Genomic DNA, 27,764 nt, shown 5'->3' with positions numbered 1-27,764 from the left:
GGCTAGGAAAGATCTGGTATGTAAGCGATCCTCGTGATCCACCTCTCTTTCCTGGGAATTGAACTTAGTGTGATTTTTCAGTACAATAATTTTACTCTTTCACACGCTTCCGCGCAACAAACACAAATTATTTTAGCATTTAAAGTCTAGTAAAGCAAATGCGCCGTACATATCGGTAATTCATCAAATTCCAAAATATAGGCATGGCAAATACATCATCTTCATGCATTTCATCAGTTTCTTAAAGATTGTATCTATCATTTATGAATATCCATTTTGTTCCCTGGATCCTGAAGTATGATTATAATAACAACTTTGCCATGACCAGCTCTCTACAGTCTACACGACAGCCGCCTCAAGAATTAGAAACCGAATACGATGATTTGTAATCCTTATATTTAGTAATAATAAATCACTTCCACTCTCATAGTGCGTGGCTCTGGTGGATTCTGCATCATCACCTTCCCTTCTAAGACTTCTTCGCTCATCAGACTGCCCACCATCTTTTTCGCTTGTATGTAAATAATATATAGCTAGTTACATAAGATTATGATAACAAAAAATAATATCAATACCACATGATACAGAGACTTCTGTTTTTAGTTATGGACATGAAAGACACAAAATTCGGATGAGAACTTCCTGAGATATCCATGTACATTCAGAATTTTCACTAGAAACGAAAGCTGAAATTTTGAAGAGGAAGACCAGTGTTAAGTGTGTCAACATTTCACTCGGGATTCTAGATAAGGCTGCTTTTTAGGTCAATTTTGTTTTAAATTATTATAATAGGCATTTCATATTGTACTTACCACTTATCTGTGAGGTCTTTTATTATTTATCACCAAAAAAAACACAGCTCTGGATTAGCAACAAGGCACCCAAATGAAATGCATCCAATTGATGTCAAAGCTAACGGAAAAAAAAGGCAATTAATAAATGTACCTCGGTTGGAGTAGGAAAGAGATATGAGATAACCTTTGAAGAATTGGCAAACCCCACATTTTCCTTGTGTGTATGTGTGCGTGTGTATGTTTTTTAAGGTGCTGGTTTCAGTGACTCCTATCTATAAATAAGCCTGTAAGCCATGAAGAATTTGTGTCTCATCTAGAAGGATTTAAGATTAGCTTAAGTCAAAATGAAAGTTCATTGTAGTTTCCTAGCAGTTTTTGCCTTATTGGCGTTGGCTTCCATTTTGGTCACCTCAGCTTATGACCCAAGCCCTCTCCAGGATACCTGTGTAGCCATCAATGACCCCAAGACTGGAAGTATGCTCTCTTCTTTTTCTTTTTTCTTTTTTTTGTAATCATTGAATTAATGTCTCAAAGGAAAGTTAAGTCAACGTTTGAACTAACGCTCTCTTTGGCTTTCTATAAGCTTTTAACCAGCACTTTTTTTTTACTGCAGTATTTGTCAATGGAAAGTTATGCAAGGACCCGAAGTTTGTTACAGCAGATGATTTCTTCTACTCAGGGCTTAACATCCCAAGAGACACATCAAATCCTGTTGGATCAGTTGTGACTCCGGTGAATGTTGACCAAATACCAGGCCTTAACACTATGGGCATATCCTTGGTTCGTATCGACTATGCACCCTATGGAGGGCTCAATGCACCTCACACTCACCCTCGTACAACCGAGATCTTAATTGTCCTGGAAGGCACACTCTATGTTGGTTTCGTTACCTCCAACCCCGATAATCGCCTCATATCCAAAGTCCTTTATCCGGGAGACGTTTTCGTCTTCCCTATCGGCCTCATTCACTTCCAGCAAAATGTGGGAAAGACTAATGTCGTCGCCTTTGCTGGTTTGAGTAGCCAGAATCCTGGGGTGATTACCATAGCAAATGCTGTTTTTGGATCGAATCCACCTATCAATCCTGATGTTCTTACAAGAGCTTTCCAGCTTGACAACAATGTGGTGAAGTATCTCCAGTCTCGATTCGGGTGGAAAAACAATTGAGGGGATAGGCTTTGACATAGTAGCCATGAACCGGTAGCTTGTTTGCAATCGCCTCATCATACTAAGCAAGAATAAAGGCATGATTATATCTTAAATTAACCACAACATCAATCAAATAACATGTATCTTTCCTGTTGGAGATTGATCGATTAAGCAACGAGCAAGTAAAAATAGCAAAATAAATTAAGAAATTGAACACACAAATTTAATGTGAAAAAACCCTTCTAAAGAGGATAAAAAACCATGGGCAAAGATAATTTTATTATAATGGCAAAAGAACGAAGAGTACAAAAGATAAAGATAAAAACTAAACCCCGAAAACCCGAAAACAAAGAACCCTCAAAATGTAAACACAAAATTCTCTAAATGTGTTATGAGTTCTAATATCTTATGGGTATATATTTTCTAAGGTTGTAAAAGTGCCTATTTATAGGCTAAATTCATAGGTCAAATAATAATAAAACAATCTAGACTAATCAAAGTTTGATTGAAACAAATAAACAGAGTTTAACTCGAAGATTATTTCTCAAATTTGACTGAAATAAGATTCATACTTAACAAATCTCCACCTTGACTCATATTTCCACAACGCCATCTTTTCCAAAGCCCGCAATTGGCCTATCCTGAACTATACAGGGAATTCACTAAGTCAAATCTGTGCTTAGAAACTGGAAGACTTCTATCCTTCAACTTGTACACTGCCAAATCAAAACTAACCTGGGTCTGATTTTCACAAACACAGTGCCTTAACTATTCAAAACCTGCATCCAAAAGAGAACCTCTCTTCAACAAAATAGTCATACTTTTTTCCCTCCTAAGACCAAGTTGCCTCTACTCCAAACAAGTTGATTTTGACTCCGTAACGGATGAGGGACGTCCCATTTCACCGGTCACTATAGAACCTTCTAGAATAAAAGACTGTCGATCCTTTTACCTTTTAAAAAAATGAGAGTTCCACGAGATACCTTAATGCCGCTTGACTTGATGTTGATCTGCATCCTTTCAAGTCTAAAATACTCAAGGAGATGAGATTTTTTTGTAAATCAGGTACATACTTTACATCGAAGAGTGTCCTAATCGTCCAATCATGCAACCTAATTTTAACAGTACCAATGCTAGTTACCTTACTGGATGAATTGTTTCTCATGCGCACAACTCCACCTTCAACCAAACTGTATATGGAGATCCATTCTCTATTGGGACATGTATAGAAAGAACATCCCGAATTTAGGATCCACTCGGACGTAAGCTTGGAGTTATCGATCGTTGACACTAACAAGAAATCATCACCGCTTTCATCAGCCAAATTAGCACCAATTACATCTTTCTTGTTACTTTCAGTAGCTCTTTATTTCGTAGTTTATCACAATCTACTTTGATGTGACCTAACTTTTTAAAATAGCAACACATTTTGTCTCGCTTCTTTGATGCTACCAAAACGGAAGGTTGCCTATCTACCTTGCTATCCAAACCAAACTCATTGTCGAGTTTGTCTATACTCAACAAATGACCCTTCACATCTTCGAACAAGAGTTTGCCTTTGTCATAAATCAGGGTCTCCCTGAAAGACTTGTATGAAAGGGGTAAAGAGTATAATAATAGCATAGCCTGATCTTCATCGTCAATTTGAACCTCAAAATTCTATAAATCATTTAAAAGAGTAATGAATTGACTCATACGATCTCTAATAAGCTCACATTCATTCAAGCGAAACGTAAATAGACATTGTTTAAACACTAAACGGTTAGCCAGATACTTAGTCACATAAAGGGTTTCTAACCTTTTCCACAATGCGGATGAGGTCTTCTCTATCAATACCTCCTGCAATACCGTATTCACGAGGCACAATTAGATTGTAGACAAGACCTTTTTATCAAGCTCTTCCCATTTTGTTTGATTTATATTCTCAGGCTTTTTCTCGGTAACAACCTTTTTCAGGCCTGTTTGAACTAGAATTGCCATCATCCGAACTTGCCACAGATTGAAATTTGTGACACCATCGAACTTCTCAATTCCAAACCTTGTTGCTGCCATTTCTGAACTGGCTGATCTATGAAAATTGAACTAGCTCTGATACCACTTGTTGGGGATTGACCCGATTAAGTAACAAACAAGTAAAAATAGCGAAAGAAATTAAGAAACTGAACACACAAATTTAATGTGGAAAAATCTCTCCAAGGAGGATAAAAAACCACAGACAAAGATAATTTTACTATAATGGAAAAAATGAAGAGTATAAAAGATGCAGATAAAAACTAAACCCCAAAAACCCAAAAATAAAGTACCCTCAAAACGTAAATACAAAATTCCCTAAATGTGTTATGAGTTCTAATCTCTAATGGGTATATATTTTCTAAGGTTGTAAAAGAGCCTATTTATAGGCTAAATTCATAGTTCAAATAATAATAAAATAATCTAGACTAATCAGAATTTGATTGAAACAAATAAACAAAGTTTAACTCGAAGATTATTTATCAAATTTGACTGAAATAGGAGTCATACTTAACACTTCCAAAGAAACACTCACATGCATGTTAGACTAATTTCTTGTGTATGAAAAAAGAGATAATAAATGAAATAATCTCATTTAATATAATATTCCATGTCTCCTCCTAATTAACATGGCATAACCTTCATAGAAGTTATTCTTGATTACATCGAGAAAGTAATTTGTTCCTTTAGGAGGAAGGTGCAAAGCTATAAATTTCAATCGATTGGAATTAAGGACGTTCCTTCCATTTTTTTAACTACTTCTCAGTAATTAATTTTATTGTTAATTATTGACCCAAGTTTTGAAGTGGTGGTCTATATGCCAATGGAAATGTCCACTTGCATTATCAATGGCTATACACATATTTGTCTTATTTGTTGTTATGTTCAATCAAAATATTTGATGATTAGTTTTCATCTTTTTAATGATCTTCTGCAGTTAATCTTGTGTTTATCATTGGACAAAAGATTAATCAAGCAATATTATTTTTCAAGCATTTTTATGTGGCCTACTTACCATATATATTGAGATACGCAATCAATTAAGATATAACTTGATTTTATTAAGGGTAATTGAGTTGATGAGGTTTGGTAGATCAAGATGGATTAAAGGTTACCTTGCTCCAAATAGGGAGGCTTGTTCAACATTAATTAAGGTTTTATTGTCAAGGGAAGTGGCCACTTCCGCTAGCAACTCGACCAGCAATATAACTTACTTTATTTGTAGTTAGAAATCTTTTCAACTAAATCAGTTCAGCAATGACTTAAGGTAGTGTTTGGAAAGCCGCCCAGTAATTGGATTTGGGTGTAATTGCTTATAATTACACGAGTGACATGTTTGGATAACCATTATAATTGGTAGATCCCACTGGATTAGGTGTATTTGAAGCACCCAAATTACATTTTCCAATTCGTAGGAGTGTGAGAATTTGAGCAATCATGTTGTAATTAAACCTAAATTCAATTTAAAAAATGACTTTTATACAAGTTATAATTTTTCATTTTTTAAGCATGAACATGTATGAATGTTTGGGACGGTTATGACTAAAGATTTATTATATTATAAATCCTAAAAAAATATATTATAAAAATAATTTATGCGTATTTTATAAATTTATAAAAAAATTATATTATTTAAATTTAATTTTTTTTGCCAAAAAGTTTATTTTAAATATAATTTACATGTGATAAAAGTGTTATAGTATATTTATTTATTGTTAGAATTAAGTGACCCAAATCCTTATTTAAATTAAATACTGAGGTAAAATAAAATAAAAGTAAAATCCCTATAGAATTATACTTCTTTTATTTTATTTTAGAATAAGGTTTTTAAACCTTATTAAACTCCATCTATTTGATATTATTAGAATAAGGAGTTTCACTCCTATTAGAATAAGATTTACAAGCCTATAAATAGGCATAGTCTACTCCTCTTGTAATTAATTCGAATTCGACATAGTGAATTTTCTTCTCCTCTGCCCGTGGTTTTTTCCCGAAAGGGTTTCCACGTAAAATTTGTGTTTTCTTTATTTTTCTATTTCTATTTTATTTGCTATATATTGTCTTTACCGACATTATATTTTTAACAAATTGGTATCAGAGCTTCCGGGTTGTTCATCTCAATCACGGTAATTACGTCTTTGAAGTACGAAATTTTGCTGTTGGATCGTAACACCAGATTTGCGTTGTGGCAGATAAAGATGCAAGTAGTTCTTGCACAGATGGACTAAGAGGAAGCCCTACTAGGGGTAGATAAGATGCCTTCAACATTGACGGAAGAAGAAAAGAAGCACAAGGCTCGAAAGGCATTAACACAGTTACATCTGCATTTGTCTAATGAAATTTTGCAGGATGTGATGAAGGAAAAGACTGTTGCCGGATTATGGAAGAGGTTGGAACAGATATGTATGTTGGAAACTCTAGCTAGCAAGCCACATATGAAGCAGCGTCTTTATGCTCATCGTTTGGAGGAAGGTGCATCTGTGCACGAACACTTAACAGTGTTCAAAGAAATTCTCTCAAACTTGGAGGCCATGGAGGTTCAGTATGATAAGGAAGATCTAGGGTTGATTCTACTTTGTTCATTGCCCCCGTCTTATTCATTCTTTAGAGATACGATTTTATATAGCCGCGAGTCTCTCACAATTGATGAGGTTTATGATTCGTTAACCTCGTATGATAAGATGAAGCATCTTGTGCTTAAAATCGACTCTCAGGGAGAGGGTCTTATTGTTCATGGGAGACAATATCAGAATACTGATGATGATCGTGGAAGCACACAGGAACAGAATCCTCGCAGTAAATCTAAGGGTAGATCGAAGTCTTCAAACAGAGGTAAAACTTGTAACTTTTGCAAGAAGAAATGGCACATTAAATCTGAGTGCTATAAGCTACAGAACAAGATCAAAAGGGAAGCTGTGAATCAAAATGGAAAACAACTAGAAAATTCTGGTAAAGCTGATGTTGTAGAAGATTACAGCGATGGTGAACTTCTAGTCGCTTCTGTCGACAATTCCAAAGTGAGCGAGGAGTGGATCCTTGATTCGGGTTGCACCTTCCACATAAGTCCCAATCGAGATTGGTTTACAACTTACGAAACAGTGTCAGAAGATATTGTGTTGATGGGAAATAATGCTTCATGTAGAATTGCAGGCGTTGCAACAATTAGAGTTAAGATGTTTAATGGAGTTGTCAAAACACTCAGTGACGTATGACATGCTCCAGAATTAAAAAGAAATTTAATTTCGTTGAGTACTCTTGATTCAAAAGGGTACAAATACACAGCTGAAAGTGGGGTTTTGAAGATTTCCAAAGGTTCCCTCATTGTGATGAAAGGGCAGAGAAAGACTGCCAAGTTATATATTTTGCAGGGTTCTACTGCTACTGATGATGCAGTTGTATCATCCTCTTCCTTGTCAGATGATGATATTACTAAACTTTGGCATGTGCGCCTAGGGCATATGAGTGAGAATGGCATGGTAGAATTGAGCGAAAAAGGACTTTTGAATGGGCAAGGAATTTGCAAACTGAAGTTCTGTGAGCACTGCATTTTTGGGAAGCAAAAGAGAGTTCGATTCACCAGAGGAATCCATAACACGAAGGGAACATTAGACTATATTCATTCTGATCAGTGGGGGCCATCCAGGGTGCCTTCGAGAGGTGGAGCTAGTTATATGCCAACTTTTATTGATGATTTTTCTAGAAAAGTGTGACCGTTCTTCCTGAAGCAGAAAACTGATGTGTTTTCCTCATTTAAGTCTTGAAAAACCATGATTGAAGAACAGATGGGAAAGCAAATAAAATACCTCCGCACAGACAATGACTTAGAGTTCTGTTCTAATGAATTTAATAAATTGTGCAAGTTAGAAGGGATCGTGAGACACTTGACAATTCGTCATACTCCACAACAAAACGGCGTTGCAGAATGAATGAACAGAACGATAATGGAGAAGGTTCGATGTATGTTGTCAAATGCCAACTTATCAATGTCATTTTGGGCAAAAGCAGCCTCTACTGCATGTTTTTTGATCAACTGATCTCCATCCGTTGCCATTAAGAAAAAGACTCTACTAGAGATATGGTCTGGTAATCCTGTTGACTATTCTAATTTAAAGATCTGTGGTTGTCCTGCGTATGCTCATGTTGATAATGGAAAATTGGAACCGAGCTCTATTAAATGTGTTTTTCTTGGTTATAAAGCTGGTGTAAAAGGGTATAAGTTATGGTGACTTGAAAATAGAAAAGTTGTGATTAGTAGAGATGTTGTTTTTGATGAAACTACTATGCTACCTAACTTATCTCTTAAAGAGTCTTCCAATAAAGAAAATAAAAAGCAGGTGGAGCATCAGATTAATCTAGAATCTACAACAGAGTCGACTACTAAAGCCAGTACAAAAATTTAAAATAGAGTTGCTTCTTTACCACAATACTATATCGCCAAAACAGAACTAGAAAAGAAATTAAACCTCCAAAGAAGTATACCAAGGCTGATCTAGTTGTTTATGCTTTAAATGTGGCTGAAGATATAGATGCAAACCAAGAGCCATCTAATTATTCTAAGGTGGTTACTTGTGAAGATTCAGAAAAGTGGATGTTTGCTATGCAAGAGGAGATGGAATCACTCCACAAAAACAAAACATGGAATCTTGTGAAACTTCCCAAAGGTAAAAAGGTTGTTCGTTGTAAATGGGTGTTTAAAAAGAAAGAGGGGACTCCAAGAGTTGAAGAACCCAGATATAAAGCAAGGCTTGTTGCAAAGGGCTACAGTCAAATTCCAGGAGTGGACTTCACAAATGTGTTCTTTCCAGTTGTGAAGCATAGTTTGATTCGAGCTTTGCTTGGTATTGTGCCCATGCATGATTTGGAGCATGAGCAGTTAGATGTAAAAACTGCATTTTTGTATGGAGAACTTGAGGAGGATATTTACATGCAGCAACCAGAGGGTTTTACTGTCTCAAAAAAAGAGGACTATGTTTGCTTGCTGAAAAAGTCTCTTTACAGTTTGAAATAGTTACCAAGACAGTGGTATAAGAGGTTTGATTCCTTTATGACTTCTCATGATTTTAAAAGAAGTAGCTTTGACAGTTGTGTTTACTTTAAGAAAAACAATGATGATTCTTTTGTGTATCTACTCCTTTATGTTGATGACATGTTGATAGCAGCGAAAGGTAAAGGAGAGATAAGAAAGGTCAAAGCCCAACTAAGTGAAGAATTTAAGATGAAAGACTTTGGACCAGCAAAGAAGATACTTGGTATGGAGATTCTCAGGGATAGAAAAGTAAGTAAATTGTACCTAAGTCAAAAATGGTACATTGAGAAAGTTCTTTCCAGATTCCATATGCAGAATGCTAAGCCTGTTAGTACTCCTTTAGCAGTCCATATTAGACTTTCATCGGCTTTGTCTCCACAATCAGATGATGAGATTGAGTACATGTCACATGTTCCATACTCTAGTGCAGTAGGATCTCTCATGTATGCCATGGTTTGTTCACATCCAGATTTATCATATACAGTTAGTGCAGTTAGCAGATACATGGTAAATCTCGGTAAAGAACATTAGAAAGCAGTTCAGTGGGTTTTAAGATACTTACGAGGTACTACCGATGTTTGCTTACAGTTTGGAAGAACTAGAGATGGAGTCATTGGGTATGTTGATGCTGATTTTGCTGGAGACCTCGATAGAAGAAGATCCCTCACAGGTTATGTCTTTACAATCGGAGGTTGTGGAATCAGTTGGAAAGCCACTTTGCAAACTACAGTCGCTTTGTCTACCAATGAAGCTGAGTACATGGCGATTATTGAGGCTTATAAAGAAGCTATTTGGTTGAAGGGAATCTTTAGTGAACTCAATGAAGACCTTCAAATCAATACAGTATTTTGTGACAGTCAGAATGCCATCTTCCTTACAAAAGATCAAATGTTTCATGAGAGAACAAAACACATTGATATTCGGTATCATTTTGTTCGTGATATTATTGCTCGTGGTGATATTGTTGTGAGCAAAATTAGTACTCATGAAAATCCTACAGATATGATGACTAAGTCACTTCCTATAACCAAGTTCGAGCACTGCTTAGACTTGATTGGTGTTCATTGTTGAAAATAAACCCTTAAGGGGTTTTATGGAAGAGGTGGAGAAACTTGTTCGTTGAGAGTTCACGATGAAGAACTTGTTCATTAAGAATTCGTGTCAAGGTGGAGATTGTTAGAATTAAATGATCCAAATCCTTATTTAAATTAAATACTGAGGTAAAATAAAATAAAAGTAGAATCCTTATAGAATTATACTTCTTTTATTTTATTTTAGAATGAGGTTTTTAAACCTTATTAAACTCCATCTATTTGATATTATTAGAATAAGGAGTTTCACTCCTATTAGAATAAGGTTTACAAGCCTATAAATAGGCATAGTCTACTCCTCTTGTAATTAATTCGAATTCGACATAGTGAATTTTCTTCTCTTCTGCCCGTGATTTTTCCCCGAAAGGGTTTTCACGTAAAATCTGTGTGTTCTTTATTTTTCTATTTCTATTTTCTTTGCTATATATTGTCATTACCGACATTATATTTTTAACATTTATAAAAAGTTATGGCCAAAAAGTATAGATATCATTTATTTATGTGTCATGCTAGATATTATAAAAATAATACGCTTATTTGTAAAAGAAATAGACGTGTTATAGTTTTTTGTCATAATTTATTTGTAAAAAATAACTTTCTAAAATTATGAAAAAATATATTATTTATAAGAATTTTTATGAAATTTATTGGACAAATATTTTTCTATAGAAGTTTTATATTATAAATTATATATTATCTTTTACTTAATTTACATAAGTTATAACCTAGCATAATTCTTTAACCTAGCATAATTCTTTAACCTAGCATAATTCTTTCTCCAAATTAAGCTTATATAAGTTATTTTGATTCAAGCTACAACTATTTGCATCGTGAACTGAAATATTATGTGGTTGACAAGATATTTGTTGTTTTAAAAAATATTTTATATATTCACAACATCACCTTAGTATAGCATAAAAAAACAAGTTAGGATCGTACTAGCATGTTGCATACTTCATAACTTAACCATAGGTGGATTTGGGATGATTCATACTTCGAAGAGTACATGAAAGAAAGAGATCTTGATAATCTTAATAATACATGTTAAGATTCAAATGATGATGAACTCGGTCAAGGACCAACATTTCAGGAAAAAGGAGCTTATGTTAGATATTAAAGAGGCAATAACCTAACAAATATGGAACACTAGAACAATTAGATTAAATTACATATGATGTTTATTTTTTCTTATTATTTTATTAGTTACCATATTACTAAATACTTTTTTAGACTAGCATAATACATATGATGATTTTATTTTCATTTTTGTTACTTGTTTAGAAAAAAATTTATCGTGCTAATAATTTTTATAGTAAATCATATTTTTTAAAATATAAATTATGGAACTATGTAATTACAATTTGTACTACCAAACATGACATAAGGAATAATAATGTAATTACTCTCTATCAACCAAACACATCTAGGGAATTAAAATTCTTTGTAATTATAAGAGAGTGAAATTACTATTCAATTACTTATTGTTGTCTAAATAGACCCTAAATAATTTTGTGGACTGTTTTGGCCCATATTTGAAGATACATCTTATGGAGTAACAAATCTTTGAAGATTCAATTAGATCGAATCAAGCAATTGAATATCGTGAAATATGGAAATTGAATCAGGGCTGGTTAGAAGACTTATCTTAAATATCTTTTATTTATTCTACATTCTATTAGGATATTTGTAAAGCCTTTTTATGAGGCTATTTTAGTGGGATCTTGATTGTCATTTATCTTATCTAACCAAGCCATTAACTCTTATATATTAGAGGCTTGTGTAAGTTAGTATTATGTGAAAAGAGCACTTATCAATTCATAGAGGAATTTTGTTGTTGTGAGAGACTGTAAAATCTTTTGTTGTTGGTTTTACAAACTAAGGTCTTAAGGGGAGAATGTACTGATGAAAGATCTAGTATTCGAAGTACAATAGTGAGGATTCTTCACTGTGGTGTGTTGGAACTAGGACTAGTGGTTGTATTGATTGAAAGATAATTGATTCATCTCACTAAGCTAGGCTCCAAAAGATGTAGGAAAATTGAACTGCATAATTAATTCATTGTCCTTGGTTTTTTATTTTGTTTTTCATAGTACTCGAAAAAGTGTCCACTTTCGCAGTCACTTCTGCTCATACTCTATTTTTTTGCGATTATCATATAGTTTAGGTCAACAATTGGTACCAAATCCTCCAACTTAACATAGCTAGTGGGGTTCCTAGTGTCAATACTCGCTTGAAATGGTAAATTTTTCATTATTTCAACTCCTGTGTTGGATGGAACAAATTATGCTTATTGGAACGCAATAATGAAAGCTTTCATAAATTCTGTTGATGAAAAGTCATAGAGATCAATTTTCAATGGTTGGGAGCCCCCTACTGTTGATGTTCTTAGTGTCAAAACTCCCAAAGCTGAAACTACTTGGACAACATAAGAAGAGAGACCTGTAAATGTGAACTTAAAGACTATTAATAAAATCTTTTGTGTTGTTGGTAATCAAAAGTTTAAAAGGATTTCTAAATGCACTACTAGAAATGAAGCTTGGTTAATCCTTGAGACTTCTCATGAAGGAACCAACACGATGAAACAATTAAAACTATAGATTTTGACCACCAAATTTGAGACCTATAGAATATTGGGAAATGAAACTATTAGTGACTTCTATGCAAGAATGTGTGATATGTCCAATCAATCTTTTGATCTTGAAAATGAATATTTGAACTCGAAGTTGGTGAGGAAAGTTTTTTAATATCTACCTAAGAGATTTGCAATCAAGGTGACAACTATCGAGGAGGCTAAAGACATCGATTAATTACAGATTGAGGAACCCATATGTTCACTTCAAACTTTCGAGATGAACCTTTTTGAATTTAGAAAGCTCAGATCCAAAGGTGAAAAAATATTGTTGTCCAAATGACAGATGTAACAGCTTGTTTTTTAGTGGTGTCAGAAATAGTGGTTTCGAGGCCACCAAATCTGACGAGTAAGTTCATAAATATTATTATTTAATATTTACGAGTCAAATGTGATTTTAAAAATGTTTTTAATTTGATAATTTATGTTATATAATTTATTTATAAAGTTCAAGTGGTATGACCCTAAGGTCAAGTGGTTTTAGAAAATAAGGTATCGGGACCTAGTTTCTATAAACCGAGCGGGCCTATTTTATAAATATTTACAGAATATCATTAAGGTGGTATTAAAGTTTCGTTGAAAATTTTTAATGTTTTGATAGTTAATTAAACAAAAAGGACTAAATCGTAAAAGTTGAAAAATTCAATCACTATTAGTTTAAAGGTGTTAATTGATTAAAGAATCATAATTGGATGGCCTTAATGGGTAAATTACTCATTCTTCATATGGTGGACGGTTTAATTTTTAATTTCCTTTAATTTTATATATGTTTTATACATTATTCTTAATAACCAAATAATATAATAATGTTAAAATCAGAAAACATAAACTTTTCTTCTTCATTTTGGTTGTTCATCATCGAATTCACCACGAGAAAAGATTATCCATTTCTTTTAATTTTTATGTTTTTGAGATCGTTGCAATTAGGTCCAGCTAGCTCGTACCTTTAATTTTGAAACTGTTAAAGATTTTGAATGTTTCCATTGATGAAACTTGTGATTTTAGGTGTTAAATGATGAATTTGAGATATTAGTTGTTATTGAAAAGTATTTTATCAAGTGATTTTTGATGAATTTTCTAATTAGGGACTAAATTGTTAAAATAGTAAAAATACAAGGATTTCATGTGAAATTTTTGCATGAATGGGCTTTTTTGAATACCATGAGTATTCGTCTAGGCTCAATTTTGAGAAAAAAATGGTTAATTTGCATGTTTTGGGCTCAAGGACTAAATTGAATAAAAGGAAAATTTTAGGAGTAATTTTGTAAAAATGTCAAAATGAATAAATTGCATAAAATATATTATTTTACTGTATAAATTAATAAATTGAATGAAATTATTACCTTAGATCAAGATCAAGTGGAAAATCGAGGAAAATAATAAAACTATCAAAATGCCCCTAAACTTTGGTATTTCTGCAGTTTAGTGAGGTAAGTTTGTATGAACTGTACTATGAATAGATATATATGTTATTATACAATTTATCTTGTAATGAAACGAGAGCTTCAACGATGTACGATGACTATCAAGTCTTGTTTGAACCTTAGGTTTACTATATTTTGAGTGCTGAACCTGAACGTCCTACCGATGGCTGAGTTTTTGGCATGTGTTGCAGTTACTTGACAGCTTGTGTGGGCAGCACCATGTAACTACGTTTCGAGTAACAGCTTCTGTGAGCAGCCTAGGTTACCATGTCTTGAGTGCTGGTCTTGAATGTCCTACCGATGGTTGAGATCCAGCATTAGTTGCAGATACTCGATAGCTTGTGTGAGCAGCATCGTGTAGCATACATTTCGACCGACAGCTTATGTGAGCAGACCCATTTTACAGCTCGTGTGAGCTACGACTATATGTTTAGCACACTTTGTGTGAGCTTTCCTGCATATCCAATATTATTCTAAGTGATTAAACAAGCATGAAAAGGGATGAACCCGTAAGGGTTCCGATATATTTCACTGCGATAATTATGGAAAGGTATGATGTATCGATGATTCAAGTAAGAACATTCATGATTATGAAAAGTGTGATTTAAGTGATGCTATGTTTATGTCTTATGTGTTATGCAAATGAAATGGTAAAGAAAACGATATGAATTAAGACATGAAACTATATGAATATCCTATATATGGCGATACATGGAAATTATGTAAGTTAAGATGAGTAATAGATTCAAGTGATACATGTTGAGATTAAATGGCTATCCATGTTAATATGCTTATGATTTGTATCATGTATGCTAACATGTTTGGTGTGAATGCTTAGACTTTAGCCAAGCTTTGGTTCGATCATGCCATGTTAATTTATAGGTTATGCATTGTAATGGTAAGTTTCCAAATGGAAATATGATTGTGTTCATGAAAGAGTGGTAAGGTTTAAATTATGTAATTTCTTATGAAATGGTTTATCATGTGGTTAATTCCAAAAGAGCTATGTTTAAATGCACTAGTTTCTGGCTATGGTTGATGATATGCTTATGACTTGTGTGTTATGCATAAGGAATGGGTGTGGAAAGGTAATGAAATAGAAAGTTCATACTTGATTTGTTAAATGATGAAAAAGGGAATGATAAGTTGAACTAATGTTGTTATTTAAGTTAAATAAAGTAAATGCAATGGAAAGTAATGAAATGCAAATGAAAATAAGAAAATCTGAAAGGGTTTAAAGTTTTATAAAATCCTATTATGCTAGGGATGATATGTATATGTGATGCTGTGGATTTATTCACTTTGTGAGTTGTTGAATATGGATTCATGAATCTTGTGGAATTGGTATAGGATTATTCTTGATATGTATAAATTTCATATTTGAAATGGATTGATATGACTAAATTTTATACGAGCTTACTAAGCTTTCATTGCTTATATAGTTGTCTTTCCTTTACTTTTCAGATTATCAGAAGCTTGATCGGGTTGGAAGCTCGTCAGAGATCTATCATATTATCCGACATTTATACCAGTATTTTTCGATGTCTTGGTTAAGGTTATAATGGCATGTATAGGTGGATCATGTCTAATATTTAATTTAAGAGTTTCGTATATATGTCATCTTGCTTGATGGTTATGGCATGAAATTTTGCCTTGGATTGAAGTACTTAAGGTACTATTGATATGTGTTAATGTATCTTTAAATGGCCAAATTGGTATGGTTGTTATGTATCAATTATGTTATATTTTAGCATGAAAACAAGTTAAGTGAAAATTGTTTAAATGTGCACATGTATTGGTGATTTGGTTGGTATTATAGCCATTATGTTTTGGCTTGTAATTATGGCATTTTGAATTATTAAAATGGTTGTTAGGTTGATATAGGTTTGAGGCCTTATGGTGGTTGATTTTGTAATCTTTATGATGCTTAAATGATGGAAGCTGAAATGGTATTTAAAATGTATGTAATGGTATGTTCTTTGACTTGGTTAAATGTGGTTATTTTGGTATATGGAATGTAGTTGACATATATGGCTAATGGTGATAATTGTTAAATGATAAATTTGGTATATATGAGTGTGGATTTGATATGTGTACAAAATGGTAAGTTTGGCTAAACTAAGCATTTAGTTATACATGTATGATTGTTATGATTTGAGGTGCTCATTGGGCATATTGGTTGTGTGAATATATATACCTTATTGATTTAGCTTGTTGATGCATTATTTGATGCATTTTGAATGCTTGATTACATGTGGAAAATTGGTTGTAGGTGCGTGCATGATTAGGGAAGAAAAAAGGCTTGGAAATGACCTATTTTTCATCCACACAGCCAGAGACATGGGCATGTGTCTCAGGCATGTGTGACACACGGCGTAATACAGTCGTGTGTCCCCTGTAGCTTACTAAGGATTGCAAGTCAAGAAGCTACACAGCCTAGCACACGGCCTAGCACACGGGCGTGTGAGGCCATTTCGAAGGGTACACGGCCTGGCACACGGGTGTGTGGCTTGGCTGTGTGACACAAGTCAGAGAGTTACACAGGCATAGGCACAGGCTAGGACATGTCCCTACTTCAAATGTCCACACAACATCAGATGCGAGCGTGTGTCTCAGCCGTGTGACCCTTGTAGTTTGAAATTTTTCATCTTTTCCTGAAAAATTCTAAATGTTTTCGATTTAGTCCTAATTTGTTTCTAATGTGTTTTTAGGGCCTCGAGGGCTTGTATAAGGGACAATATGTATGTTATTGATGGAATTTTCTATGATTGATGTTGTGAAGTAAATGATTAAAATTTTAAATAGTTTTAAAATGTAAACCCCAGTAATGCTCTATAACCTTATTCTGGCGACGAATATGGGTTAAGGGTGTTACATTTATTGGTATCAGAGCTACGGTTTAGTCAGTTTTTAGACAGAACGTAGCATGTATGAAGTCTAGAAATACATTCCATTATATAACCTGTGATAGTGTGATGTCTCTTGACTCTAATGAGATTTGTTCCATTTTAGACAGAGATGCTTTCCAACCGAGCTAATCCCGATAATGCTAGAAGTGATATTCATGTATATGAGTAAAAAATTACTAAGGATGAGTAGAAACTCATAAAGGCATGAATAAATGTTTATAATGTTTATAATGTTATGTTATGTTATGTTATGTTATGTGTACATATGAGAGTTAATTTAGAAGCTTTACGATCTCTACCCCCTCACCCTCAAAGTCTTATACAATGGAATTAACAAGAATTATGTTGATTAAGTCGGAAAAAGTGACGTTAAAGAATTTAGTGATTGAATTAGAAATAATGTGGTCAAAGTCGAGAATTGGTTAGTAAGTACAGACGGTTCTAAAAGAGATATTTGATTTTTTTAAGATCATTTGGGATACGCAACATCACTGTTAAAGAAGAAGTCATTCACAGGTAATCGGCTTAGTCAAGTATGGTATCTAAAGAACAGATTAACCGAAATTTCTTCTGAATTGATTTCTTTAGTGAACGAGATAATTTTGGATTATCGGTGACTTTAGTAGTCAATAGAATAGTGTTGAAATTGAAAAGATATTCGAATGCAACAATTTTAGTCAGTATCATACAATGATCTCTTCTGGGTATTCTATATGTTCATTTATTCTCAGAGGTATATGTAATAGTTCATCTTCAGATGTGATTATTATCATAAGAGAATGCTAGCTACCCATAATGTTACATGGAAGTATTGTTAGGCTGGTTGATTTATGATCGACATTGCTCTATCTTTCTTTGGCATTCTCTTCCATTATGTTTGATAGAAAATTTGACAATAAAATTCATATGATGCTATTATTCTGTTTCTACTAGTTGTTGCTCTGCTTTATATATATGAAAATTTGTTCTCTCTGTCAGAACTGATTCCAGTGCATATGAACGGTGTTCTTTTTCTGGATTTATTCTGAGGAATCATTGAGCTCTTTATCATTCAATATGCATTCTAAAAAATTCAGTATAGCTTCACATCTTGGATTTCATTATCTCGGTTTTCTTACCATTCTTATTGTTTAATCTATCAAACATGGTTCCACTGTAAAGGATATTTATTGGCCGAAGATAATTATATCTATTACGGTTATGATTCCTTGTTCGATCATGGGAGCACGGTGATACAAATCTCAGGGTTTTTAGAGGTTGTGTTTCTGCACTGGTTATTTTTAGAACAACTGTAACACCCCAAACTCAGCCTAGACGTTATGGCCGTATCTTGCAATGTCACACGATACTATTTTTGAAACCTTGTTGTTACGTTAAACACATTCCATGTTATTATATTTAGTAAACCTTTGTTAGAACTTAGGAAGTTGCCTTTATTCATTTAAAACATTTGTTTTGAAACATCCCTCGTTGTAGAAGCTTTAATAAAATAGTCTAAGTGATCATACGTTTAGAAACTACTTTATCTTTTTGAAAACCGAATTTCCAATGACCAGCATGTATAAATCCATAAAGTAAAATAAATAAATAAAAACCCAAAATTTAAAACCAAATTCCCAGAGGGTCCTTAAATTACAACCCAAATAATCAATAATAATTAAATCATAAAACGTAAATTGAAAACCATGAAGTCGAAAAATTTCTGTGCTCGCCGTTGAGTCCTCCGTCGCACTGATCCGTCTAAGTTTGGCGATTGCCTGTGCACATTAAACAAAAAGGGTGAGTTTGCGTAAACTCAGTGTGTAATCCCGCAGAAACAAACAAACAATTAGTATTCATAGTGCACAGTTGAACAGTCTTGGGCCTAAGCCCTTTTCAGTATCAGTGACAGTTTGAGCCTTAGCCCTTCTCAGTACAGTGTCAAAAATGGAGTAGGCCCTTAGCCTATCACAGTATCAGTAGCAGTAACAGTTATGCAATAGCAAAATCCTACCCATCCAGCCTCTACACACCATCTTCGTCCAGCCCTACACTCCATGTGAGGATATAATCAACCCACCCATCCCTACACTCCAAGTAGTACCGAATGCGGCACAAAAAAGTAGCTTGTAGCTAGGCTGCCAGTAAATTAGGCTTAAAGCCTTTCAATACACTTCCTCCGAATAACAACCCCTAACCCAATGCAATGCAACATATAATGGATGATATGTGTAACACGTAGGAATGGATGATATGTGTAACACGTAGGTTTGTGCAACTGCACACAATCGTTATCAAGTAATAAGTAAGTATCAAGTTATCATCTCCACAGGGATTGTACATGTGCTAAGTCATTTAATTTGTAAAATTATATTAATAATTTGGTAAATAAAAACAAAATATAGTTGAGAAGTGGTGATTAAAATATATTAAACTAAATGCAATGATCCCTAATGCAAATTATCCTAAGTATGCAAACTATATGAATGAAATAGATTTTAGTAAAATTAAACACAATTTGCAACAATTATAACATAAATAAACTAGGATAATTACTTTAATTAAACTCAATTTATTATCAACATGCTTAATAACATTCGGAAAAACATTTCATGGCAACTCGATCTTTTATGAGTTTGGAAACCACATTAGGTCATTTCAGAATCCTTTACTTAGTAAATACGCATTTTACTGATCCTTATTTACAAAAGGTTTCTTAGTATTCGTGTGAAGTAACAGGGACGTGTCAGGTTTGAAACAATTTAATAACACAAATCTAAAAACTCTGCAGATAACAGAGCTTGGTCAGAGTTGTTATGCAACCTACAATTTAATCGGGTCAGGATCTAAATTGAGCATGCACATTTCAATTATGTGTCCATTAGTCATCATCTGGTCAGGAACGCTCAACTAATTCAGGTGCATTCCACTCACGTATGAATGAAATATAGACTTGATTTTAATTGAAAACATGATCGATTGAGGCACAAACATTATAAGCATGAATCAAATAAATATTATTTAATCAAAGCAATCATCCTAGCTTAAATGAAATAAAGCTAACATTCTTGTAAACAAGAACAAAGAACATATAGCAAACATCTTTAGATTAAATTAAAGAAATGAAATATTAAACCCAATTCAGAGTAGCTGTCACCCAAGACTTTGACTGAAGAGGTCCTTCGCTTCTTTGCTTTGCTCCTTTGCTGATGGTTCTCCAAGGTGGCCGACCAAAGTTTCTTTGAGAGGCTAGTTTTGCTAAAAAATCCTTATGCAAGGATGATGATAGGCATGAGGGGGAAAGATAAGAGAGGAGAGAATGATGAATGAGTGAGTGAGGGATGATTGAAAAAAGTGAGAAATGAGCTCTTATTTATAGGTGAGGTAAGGGAGCTAGTTTGCTAAAAATAGGAGTGTCCATCTTTTGAAACTTCTGCCAAGGATGGTCGGCCATGAATTGAGGAAATTTGGCTGATTCTGCTTGATTCTTGGTCAATTTGAGTGCCACCACAACTCAGGACTAAGACTCGATCACCAACAAATCTTCGGGAAAATCTCTGATTTCTTTAACTTTTCAAGGACCTTGTGTAATTAATCCAAAAATTAATTTATGATCAGCGTTGTGCAGCTGAAAATTGGGTTGACTTGGTCCCCAATTTGAACGATTTTACAATTAGAAGAAAACTCTTAGACCTGTCCACAAATAGTAGATAGTTTAGAGGAAATTTTAAGCGCTTCAATTAATTAATTTACTTAATAATTAAAACCCAATTTATTAATGTAATATCTAAAATGAATTATTAAATATAACTTTATATTTTATTATTTAATCTAATCATGCATGGCCCACTTTATAGCTTAAAAATATAATATGCTCAAACTAATATAAAATAAGTTATTTTATGCATGAAAACTATATAATAAAGCATAAAATCACATTTTAATAATTTTCATGTCCTAATTTCATATTTTCGCATATTTCATTAATTTATTAAACAATTACTTGGTTTTTACAACAAATTTAAGTAATAAGGTGATGAATTATATAGGAAAAATCTTATATATTTTTCAGTTTACACACCCCCAAACTTAAATCATTGCTCGTCCTGAGTAATGTTCATGCACAGCACAAGGTCTTGCTAAGGCAAATTTTGCTAGGAGTGTAAGTAGCATCAATCTTCGTCTCATAATCATGCATCAATAAATTCATGCTCATAGATCTTATTTATTAACAAGTAACTCATATACAAACATTTTGAAAATTTTATTCTAAGTTTCAAGATATGCCAACATGACTCATAGTTTTCATGTATGTCACAGCCATAGATAATATTCTTCATTCAACACAATTTCTCATCAATCAAGCAAAACAATCATAAGGCTTATTTATGATCCTCATATGTTGAACTTAATACTTTCTCTCCACTAATGTAAGTGACATAATTATCAAATCAATAGGTCTTTTATAAGGTTGTAATGGGGCTCAGTTAAAGGTAGAGATTTTAATAGATGAGACATTTCAGTTTCAAAATCTTAACCTTTAACTTGTCTTGGATTTCTCGAAATTCAACCTTTTTCTTCAAATGAAACTTTGGCACTCCCTCAAACTTATTTTGAACTCATACTCATATATTTTCTTTTTGGAAATTGAGCAAACCTTTCTTCACTTTGTCTTTTTTTTAAGCATAGCTGTATACATCTTCTGAAAATTTCCCTCAAATGTTGTTTACCAAGACAAATTTAGTTAAGGTGGTGCATAAAATTAGGATAACTTCAAAAGATAGAGATACGGCTTGTAATGTAGGTTTATTACAATGAACAGACCTTTAAGCTCAAAATTATTGTTTCAAGTGTCTAATATAATAAGGTGGGCTTGAAAAGGCTCAAACGATCCAAAGAAAAATGGTGCCTATATCATTTTAGATTTTTATGTCTCCTAGGATTTCGCCTCAAGAAAGTTACTAAGACAATTATAAAGATATAAACCTTCATGCATGTCTAATCTCAAGAGAAACTAAGTTTTCATGGCAAACATAAAAACATTCCACTATTCATGATAACATACAATCACCCAGATAAAATCATCATTCATTCTTGCATACAAGCTATCTTATTAAAAAGAATTTCTCTAAACATTCATTTATTAAAACATACTTATGAAAGAAATGATTTGAAACATACTTGAAAATTTTAAAAATTTGAGCAATTTGCCTTACCCCTTTTAAAAAGAAGCAATGTCCTCATTGCAATAACAAACTAATGAAGGAAAACTGAACACCAGGTAGGGATGTAAAGAAAGAAAGGTGAGTCAATAAGACTACTTAAATACCAAGTCTTTCCTTATAACCCAATCCTAAACATGTTCATTCTCATTACCATATCACTTAGTCTTGTTCTTTCTAAAAAAGTATTTATTCATGCTTGTTATGTTTTATTTTGCAGAAATTAAATCCTAATTACTAAAGAAATAAATTCCTAAAGACTTAAAAACAATTAAATAAATAACAAGACAAGAATCCCCCATTTTATTTTTTTGACTCATTCCCTTTGTCAGTTTGCATCTTCAGTATCTTCTGTCCATGTCTCAAAGATAGCATCTGGAAACTTAGGAACAAAAGTGTTAGAGATATTCTTAAAACTATTTCGAATTGAATCATCCCTAATTTTTGCATATTTCCAGTAAGTTTGCTGTTGTTTGTGCATGAACTTGCACATGTCCATCATAATTGACAGCTCTGATTTCTTTGAAGTACTTGCAAGAGTCAGCATTGGAGTTGTAAATTCTAGTTCAACACTTAGCTTGACTGGTTCTTCTTCTAGCTCAACGCTAGGTTCAGGGTTTTCAGCTCTTTCAGTTGGTTGATGACTATTTGGTTCCTTATCAAATTCTTCTTCTTTAGTGTCTGTAACTAAATCAGCTTCAGTTTCAATTTTATTTGTTGACTCTTCAGTTTCTGGCTCAATTGGTTCCTCTTGCTCGCCTTAATTCAGCTCATGCACTCTCTCTACTAACCTTTCAAGATCTTGACTTGTAATGCACCCTTGGACATACTGCCCCTTCAGATTTGCTTGTGTTTTAACATGGGCCCTTAAGCAAAGTGAAGTGATTAATGATGGGAAATAAGCACTTCCTGCCTTCTTTTTAGCATAATCGTGAATCTCCTTGAGGATAATTTTCCCAATATTAATGGACTTTTTTGTCAAAATTGCATATAACAAAAGCATTCGTTCCATCGAGACGGTGGAACTATGTGAGATAGGCATAAAACTGTAGCGAACTAAATAAAACCATACCTTCGCTACTGGTTTTAAGTATTCTCTTCGACAAGAATGGCTCCCATACTTTCTTACAATCCATTGGGATCCTGGATTTTTCACAATATCAAGCACTTGTTGAAGAAAATCCCAATTGATATTGTTCATCATAGGGTAGTACTCATCTTCTTCAACATCAGGTAAATTAAACAAATCATTAATGGACTTAGAACTAAGAGGTACCTTTTTCTTTCGAACGATGACTTCATTAGCATCATTCATAGTCAAACTAGCATAGAATTCTTGAACTAGTTCATCATCGGGAAGTGAACGAGCATCACAGATTGTTCCCACTTGAGAGCATTGATTATCTTTCTAATCGGCACAGAACAACAATCACATCATTGCTTTTCAGGTTTAAACCTTTTCTCGGCATCATAGGTTGATGTTTGAAAATTGAATCAAATCGCTGCTTCACTTCTTCATCGATCACAATCGGGTTTTCAGGAGTAGTCTTTGAAGATCTGGTTCTTTTACGAGACATGGTATCTCTTCTCGATAATTCGGCAAAGTTTCTACTTATAGGGGCAGAATAAAAATAGACAAAAGGGGGTAGAACTTGCTTCGGCAATCCTTACGATGGCGAGGGATTTACGGCGATGATGGCAACGTGCAATAGCAATGGTGGTGTGCAGTGGTGATAACGGCTACGTGCGTCGGTGACGTCGATGCTCCGATGATTCTCTTGCGGCGGAACTAGGTGATCTTAGAAAAAGAAAAGAAAAGGACTAAGGGTTTCCTTCCGGATTTGAGGCTAGCGGCACAAGAAGGAGGTTTGGGATTTTTAGGGTTAAGCAAATTGCTTTGAGATATATGAAAATAGTTGAATGAAAAAAGGTTTATATATGGAAAAATTAGGGCAACATGTAGTAAAAATTTAGCCACAGTAAGGTTACTTGGGCGGCAAACAATGGAAGTGGCGGCACTAGGTGTGGATTTTCCTTTCTGCTATATTGGGCCTCAAATTCAAACTTGTGTTTACAGACTTATTCAACAAAGAGAAATTGATTAGTACTTGGGTCAAATTTGACCCCCTTTATTAACATAAAAATTTAAAATTAATCAAAATAAATTAAACTAGAAAAAAAAAACATTTTAAAACTTAATTAGAAAATTTCTTCTTAACAAATTACATTAAATTAATTCCCAGGAAAGGTTGGAGGGGTCATAGCGGTCTCGCTTAAGTTCCAATCTCCTTAGATAGAATTAATGAAATGTACTTAATTAAGAAAATAAATTCTAATTATTTATTTATTTACAAGACGAGTTCATGAAAAATCAAGGGTCTGTTAATTTGAGCGAGGATTCAACTCGCTCAACTTCACCATCCCAATAATGTTTGAGACGTTGACCATTAACTTTAAACTTGCCTCCATAAGGATAAACTCGGTAGATGGTATAGGGTTCTTTCCATCAGGATTTTAGATTCCCTCGAAATAACTTCAGCCTTGAATTAAACAACAACACATTCTGACCTTCTTTAACCTCTCGAAGTTGTATATGAGTATCATGTCGTCTCTTTGATTTTTCTTTGCATATTTTGGCATTCTCATAGGAAAGCAACCTCAGCTCCTCCAACTCATCCAGTTGTAACATCCTTCTCTCACCGACTTGCTTAAGATTAGAATTTAACTGCTTCAAAGCCCAGTGAGCTTTATTCTCCAATTCTAATGGCAAATGACAGGCCTTTCCAAAGACTAACCGATAAGGAGTCATTCCTATCGGCACATCAATTAACATTCTTCCCGTGGCTAAGAAAGTTCTCCCAAGGATGATCGGCACTTCCTTGTCTGCTTCAAAATCTAAGACAATAAAATCAGCAGGAAAAATAAATTTATCGACTCTTACCAAAACATCCTCGAGCTTTCCTTCGGAATATGCTAAAGATTGATCCACTAGCTGAAGCGTCACAATTGTAGGTCTTACTTCACATATCCCTAATATCTTGAAAATAGACTTAGGCATCAAGTTGATACTCGCTCCTAAGTCACACAAAGTTTTACCACAGTAAGATTCACCAATGTTACAGGGTATAATAAAGCTTCCTGGTTCTTTCAACTTCGTTGGCAATTTGTTCTGCAGGAACGCATTGCACTCCTTTGTCAAGGCAACAGTTTCATACTCACCCAGTTGTTTCTTCTTGGATAGTATATCCTTCATAAACTTCACATAATTTGACATTTGTTGTAAAGCCTCCACCAACGGAATATTGATGTGTAACTGCTTCAGAACATCTAAAAACTTCTTGAATTGCACCTCATGTTTCTGCTTGTGTTGCTGCAATCTTTGCGGATATGGAGGTGATGGAACTTTCGGTTAAACCGGACAATTATTCTGAATAGGTAAATCTGCATCCAAAGAAGATCTTAAAATATCTGAATTCACTAAGTCAAGGTTTACCTTGTCAGACTTTGTAGATTCTGATTCCTTTGGTGTAGGAACTTCAACAGCTGGTTGATTTTTCTCAACGAGCTTATTTTCAACATCAATCAATCGAGGTTCTAGAATTTTACCACTTCGTAATGCCAGTACCTTGATATGTTCTTTACCCAAATTTCTTGGATTCTCAGTATCGCTCGGCAAGGTTCCTTGTGGTCTATTACGTAGCTCCATAGCTAACTGACCCATTTGGTTTTTAGAAAAATTATCAGTGTTGTTGCTTGGCTTTTGATCAAAGCGTCATTCTTCGCCGTGTACGCTTTCAACAAGTTCTCCAAACTGTTTGATGCCTCAGCTTGAGGTGGTTTTGGAGCTTGCTGATTAAACCCTTGAGATTGGTTAGGTCTTTGCTGTAATAAGTTGTTGTTTGGTCCATTTCCTTGATTGCTCCAAGAAAAGTTAAGATGATTATGCCATGAAGGATTGTAAAAGTTGGACTGGGGTCCTTGTCCACTCCTATTTTGATATTGGTTCCCCACATAGTACACTGACTCAAGATTTGATGGACAATTCTCAAAAGAATGACCTTCCCCACAGTACACACAGGAAACTACTTCAAACGGACTTGATGGTTGAGCTGCAAAATTATTAGTACTATTAGCGGTTAGCTATTTTAACATAGAGGAAATAGACGATACCAGAGCTGATAACGAAGTGAAGGAGTCAACTTCATGAACTCCGGCTATGCGTCTTCCTGAAGTTGTTCGATTTGTTGGGCATTGATAGTTATTACTCGCGATCCTCTCGATGATCTCATAAGCCTCATTATAAAAATTAGACAAATTTGCACCATTCACGAAAGCATATACCATCAATCTCATATGTGCATTGAGACCATTATAGAATGTCTCCAACTGGATACAGTGACGAATCCCATGATGAGGACACTTACAAAGTAACTCCTTGAATCGCTCTCAAGCCTCATACAAAGACTCGTCATCTAATTGTTGGAAAGTTGTGATCTTGTTCCTCAACTTAGCGTTTTAGCTAGGTGGGAAATACTTAACCAAAAATCTCTCTACTAATTCTTGCCATGTAGATATGGAACTTCGTGGTAATGAATTGAGTCATGCTCGTTCTTGATCTCGCAACAAGTACAGAAACAACTTCAACCTCAGTGCGTCTTCAGTCACACCGGCTATCTTGAATGAATCACTCACCTCCATAAACAATCGAAGGTGGAGATGTAGATTTTCTATGGGCATAACACTAAATTGGCTCACCATTTGTAGCATTTGAAACATCATTGGTTTCAATTCAAACTGGGTTGCCTCAATATCTGCCCTTCTAATTCCTGGGTTTAACTCATAAAGAAGTGGCACAGCATATTGTCTGATGCATCGATCCCTCTCATCAGCAATGATGCATCGATCTTTCATAAGTTTGGAAACCACATTGGGTCCTTTGGGAATCCTTTACTTAGTAAATATGCATTTTACCGATCCTTATTTACTAAGGGTTCTTAGTATTTGTGTGAAGTAACAGGGACGTGTCAGGTTTGAAATAATTTAATCACACAAATCTAAAAACTATGCAGATAACAGAGCTTGGTCAAAGTTGTTATACAACCTACAATTTAATCGGGTCAGGATTTAAATTGAGCATGCACATTTCAATTACGTGTCCATTAGTCGTCGTCTGGTCAGGAACGCTCAGCTAATTCAAGTGCATTCCAATCACGTATGAATGAAATATAGACTTGATTTTAATTGAAAACATGATCGATTGAGGCACAAACATTGTAAGCATGAATCAAATAAATATTATTTGATCAAAGCAATCATCCTAGCTTAAATGAAATAAAGCTAACATTCTTGTAAAAAAGAACAAAGAACACATAGCAAACACCTTTAGATTAAATTAAAGAAAAGAAAGATTAAACCCAATTCAGAGTGGCTGTCACCCAAGACTCTGACTGAAGAGGTTCTTCACTTCTTTACTTTGCTCCTTTGCTGATGGTTCTCCAAGGTGGCCGACCAAGGGTTCTTTAAGAGGCTAG

At 34.2% G+C, this 27,764-nt stretch overlaps 1 protein-coding gene and 1 non-coding gene across 2 annotated transcripts; both read left to right on the top strand.

Moving 5' to 3' along the window:
• Positions 1-1,138: 1,138 nt before the first annotated feature.
• LOC107963421 (germin-like protein subfamily 1 member 17) lies at positions 1,139-1,961 on the top strand. The gene is made up of 2 exons (XM_016899944.1): positions 1,139-1,268; positions 1,408-1,961. The coding sequence occupies exons 1-2, from the start codon at positions 1,139-1,141 to the stop codon at positions 1,959-1,961; spliced, it is 684 nt and encodes a 227-aa protein (XP_016755433.1).
• A 24,674-nt stretch (positions 1,962-26,635) lies between these two features.
• Positions 26,636-26,742, top strand: LOC121223840 (small nucleolar RNA R71). The gene has a single exon (XR_005921306.1). It is a non-coding gene; the product is annotated as a small nucleolar RNA R71 (small nucleolar RNA).
• Positions 26,743-27,764: the final 1,022 nt, after the last annotated feature.

This window comes from Gossypium hirsutum, chromosome D11, assembly GCF_007990345.1.
Source record: "Gossypium hirsutum isolate 1008001.06 chromosome D11, Gossypium_hirsutum_v2.1, whole genome shotgun sequence".
NCBI lineage: Eukaryota > Viridiplantae > Streptophyta > Magnoliopsida > Malvales > Malvaceae > Gossypium > Gossypium hirsutum.
Note: the sequence above shows the minus strand (reverse complement) of the source record. Positions and strands in the feature narration are given on the sequence as shown.

What these genes read in the sequence shown, in the direction of transcription:
- LOC107963421 (XM_016899944.1), top strand. Translation starts at nt 1,139, where the DNA reads ATGAAAGTTCATTGTAGTTTCCTAGCAGTTTTTGCCTTATTGGCGTTG. An exon ending in CAATGACCCCAAGACTGGAA is followed by an intron (nt 1,269 to 1,407) that starts GTATGCTCTCTT and finishes TTTTTACTGCAG; the next exon opens with TATTTGTCAATGGAAAGTTA.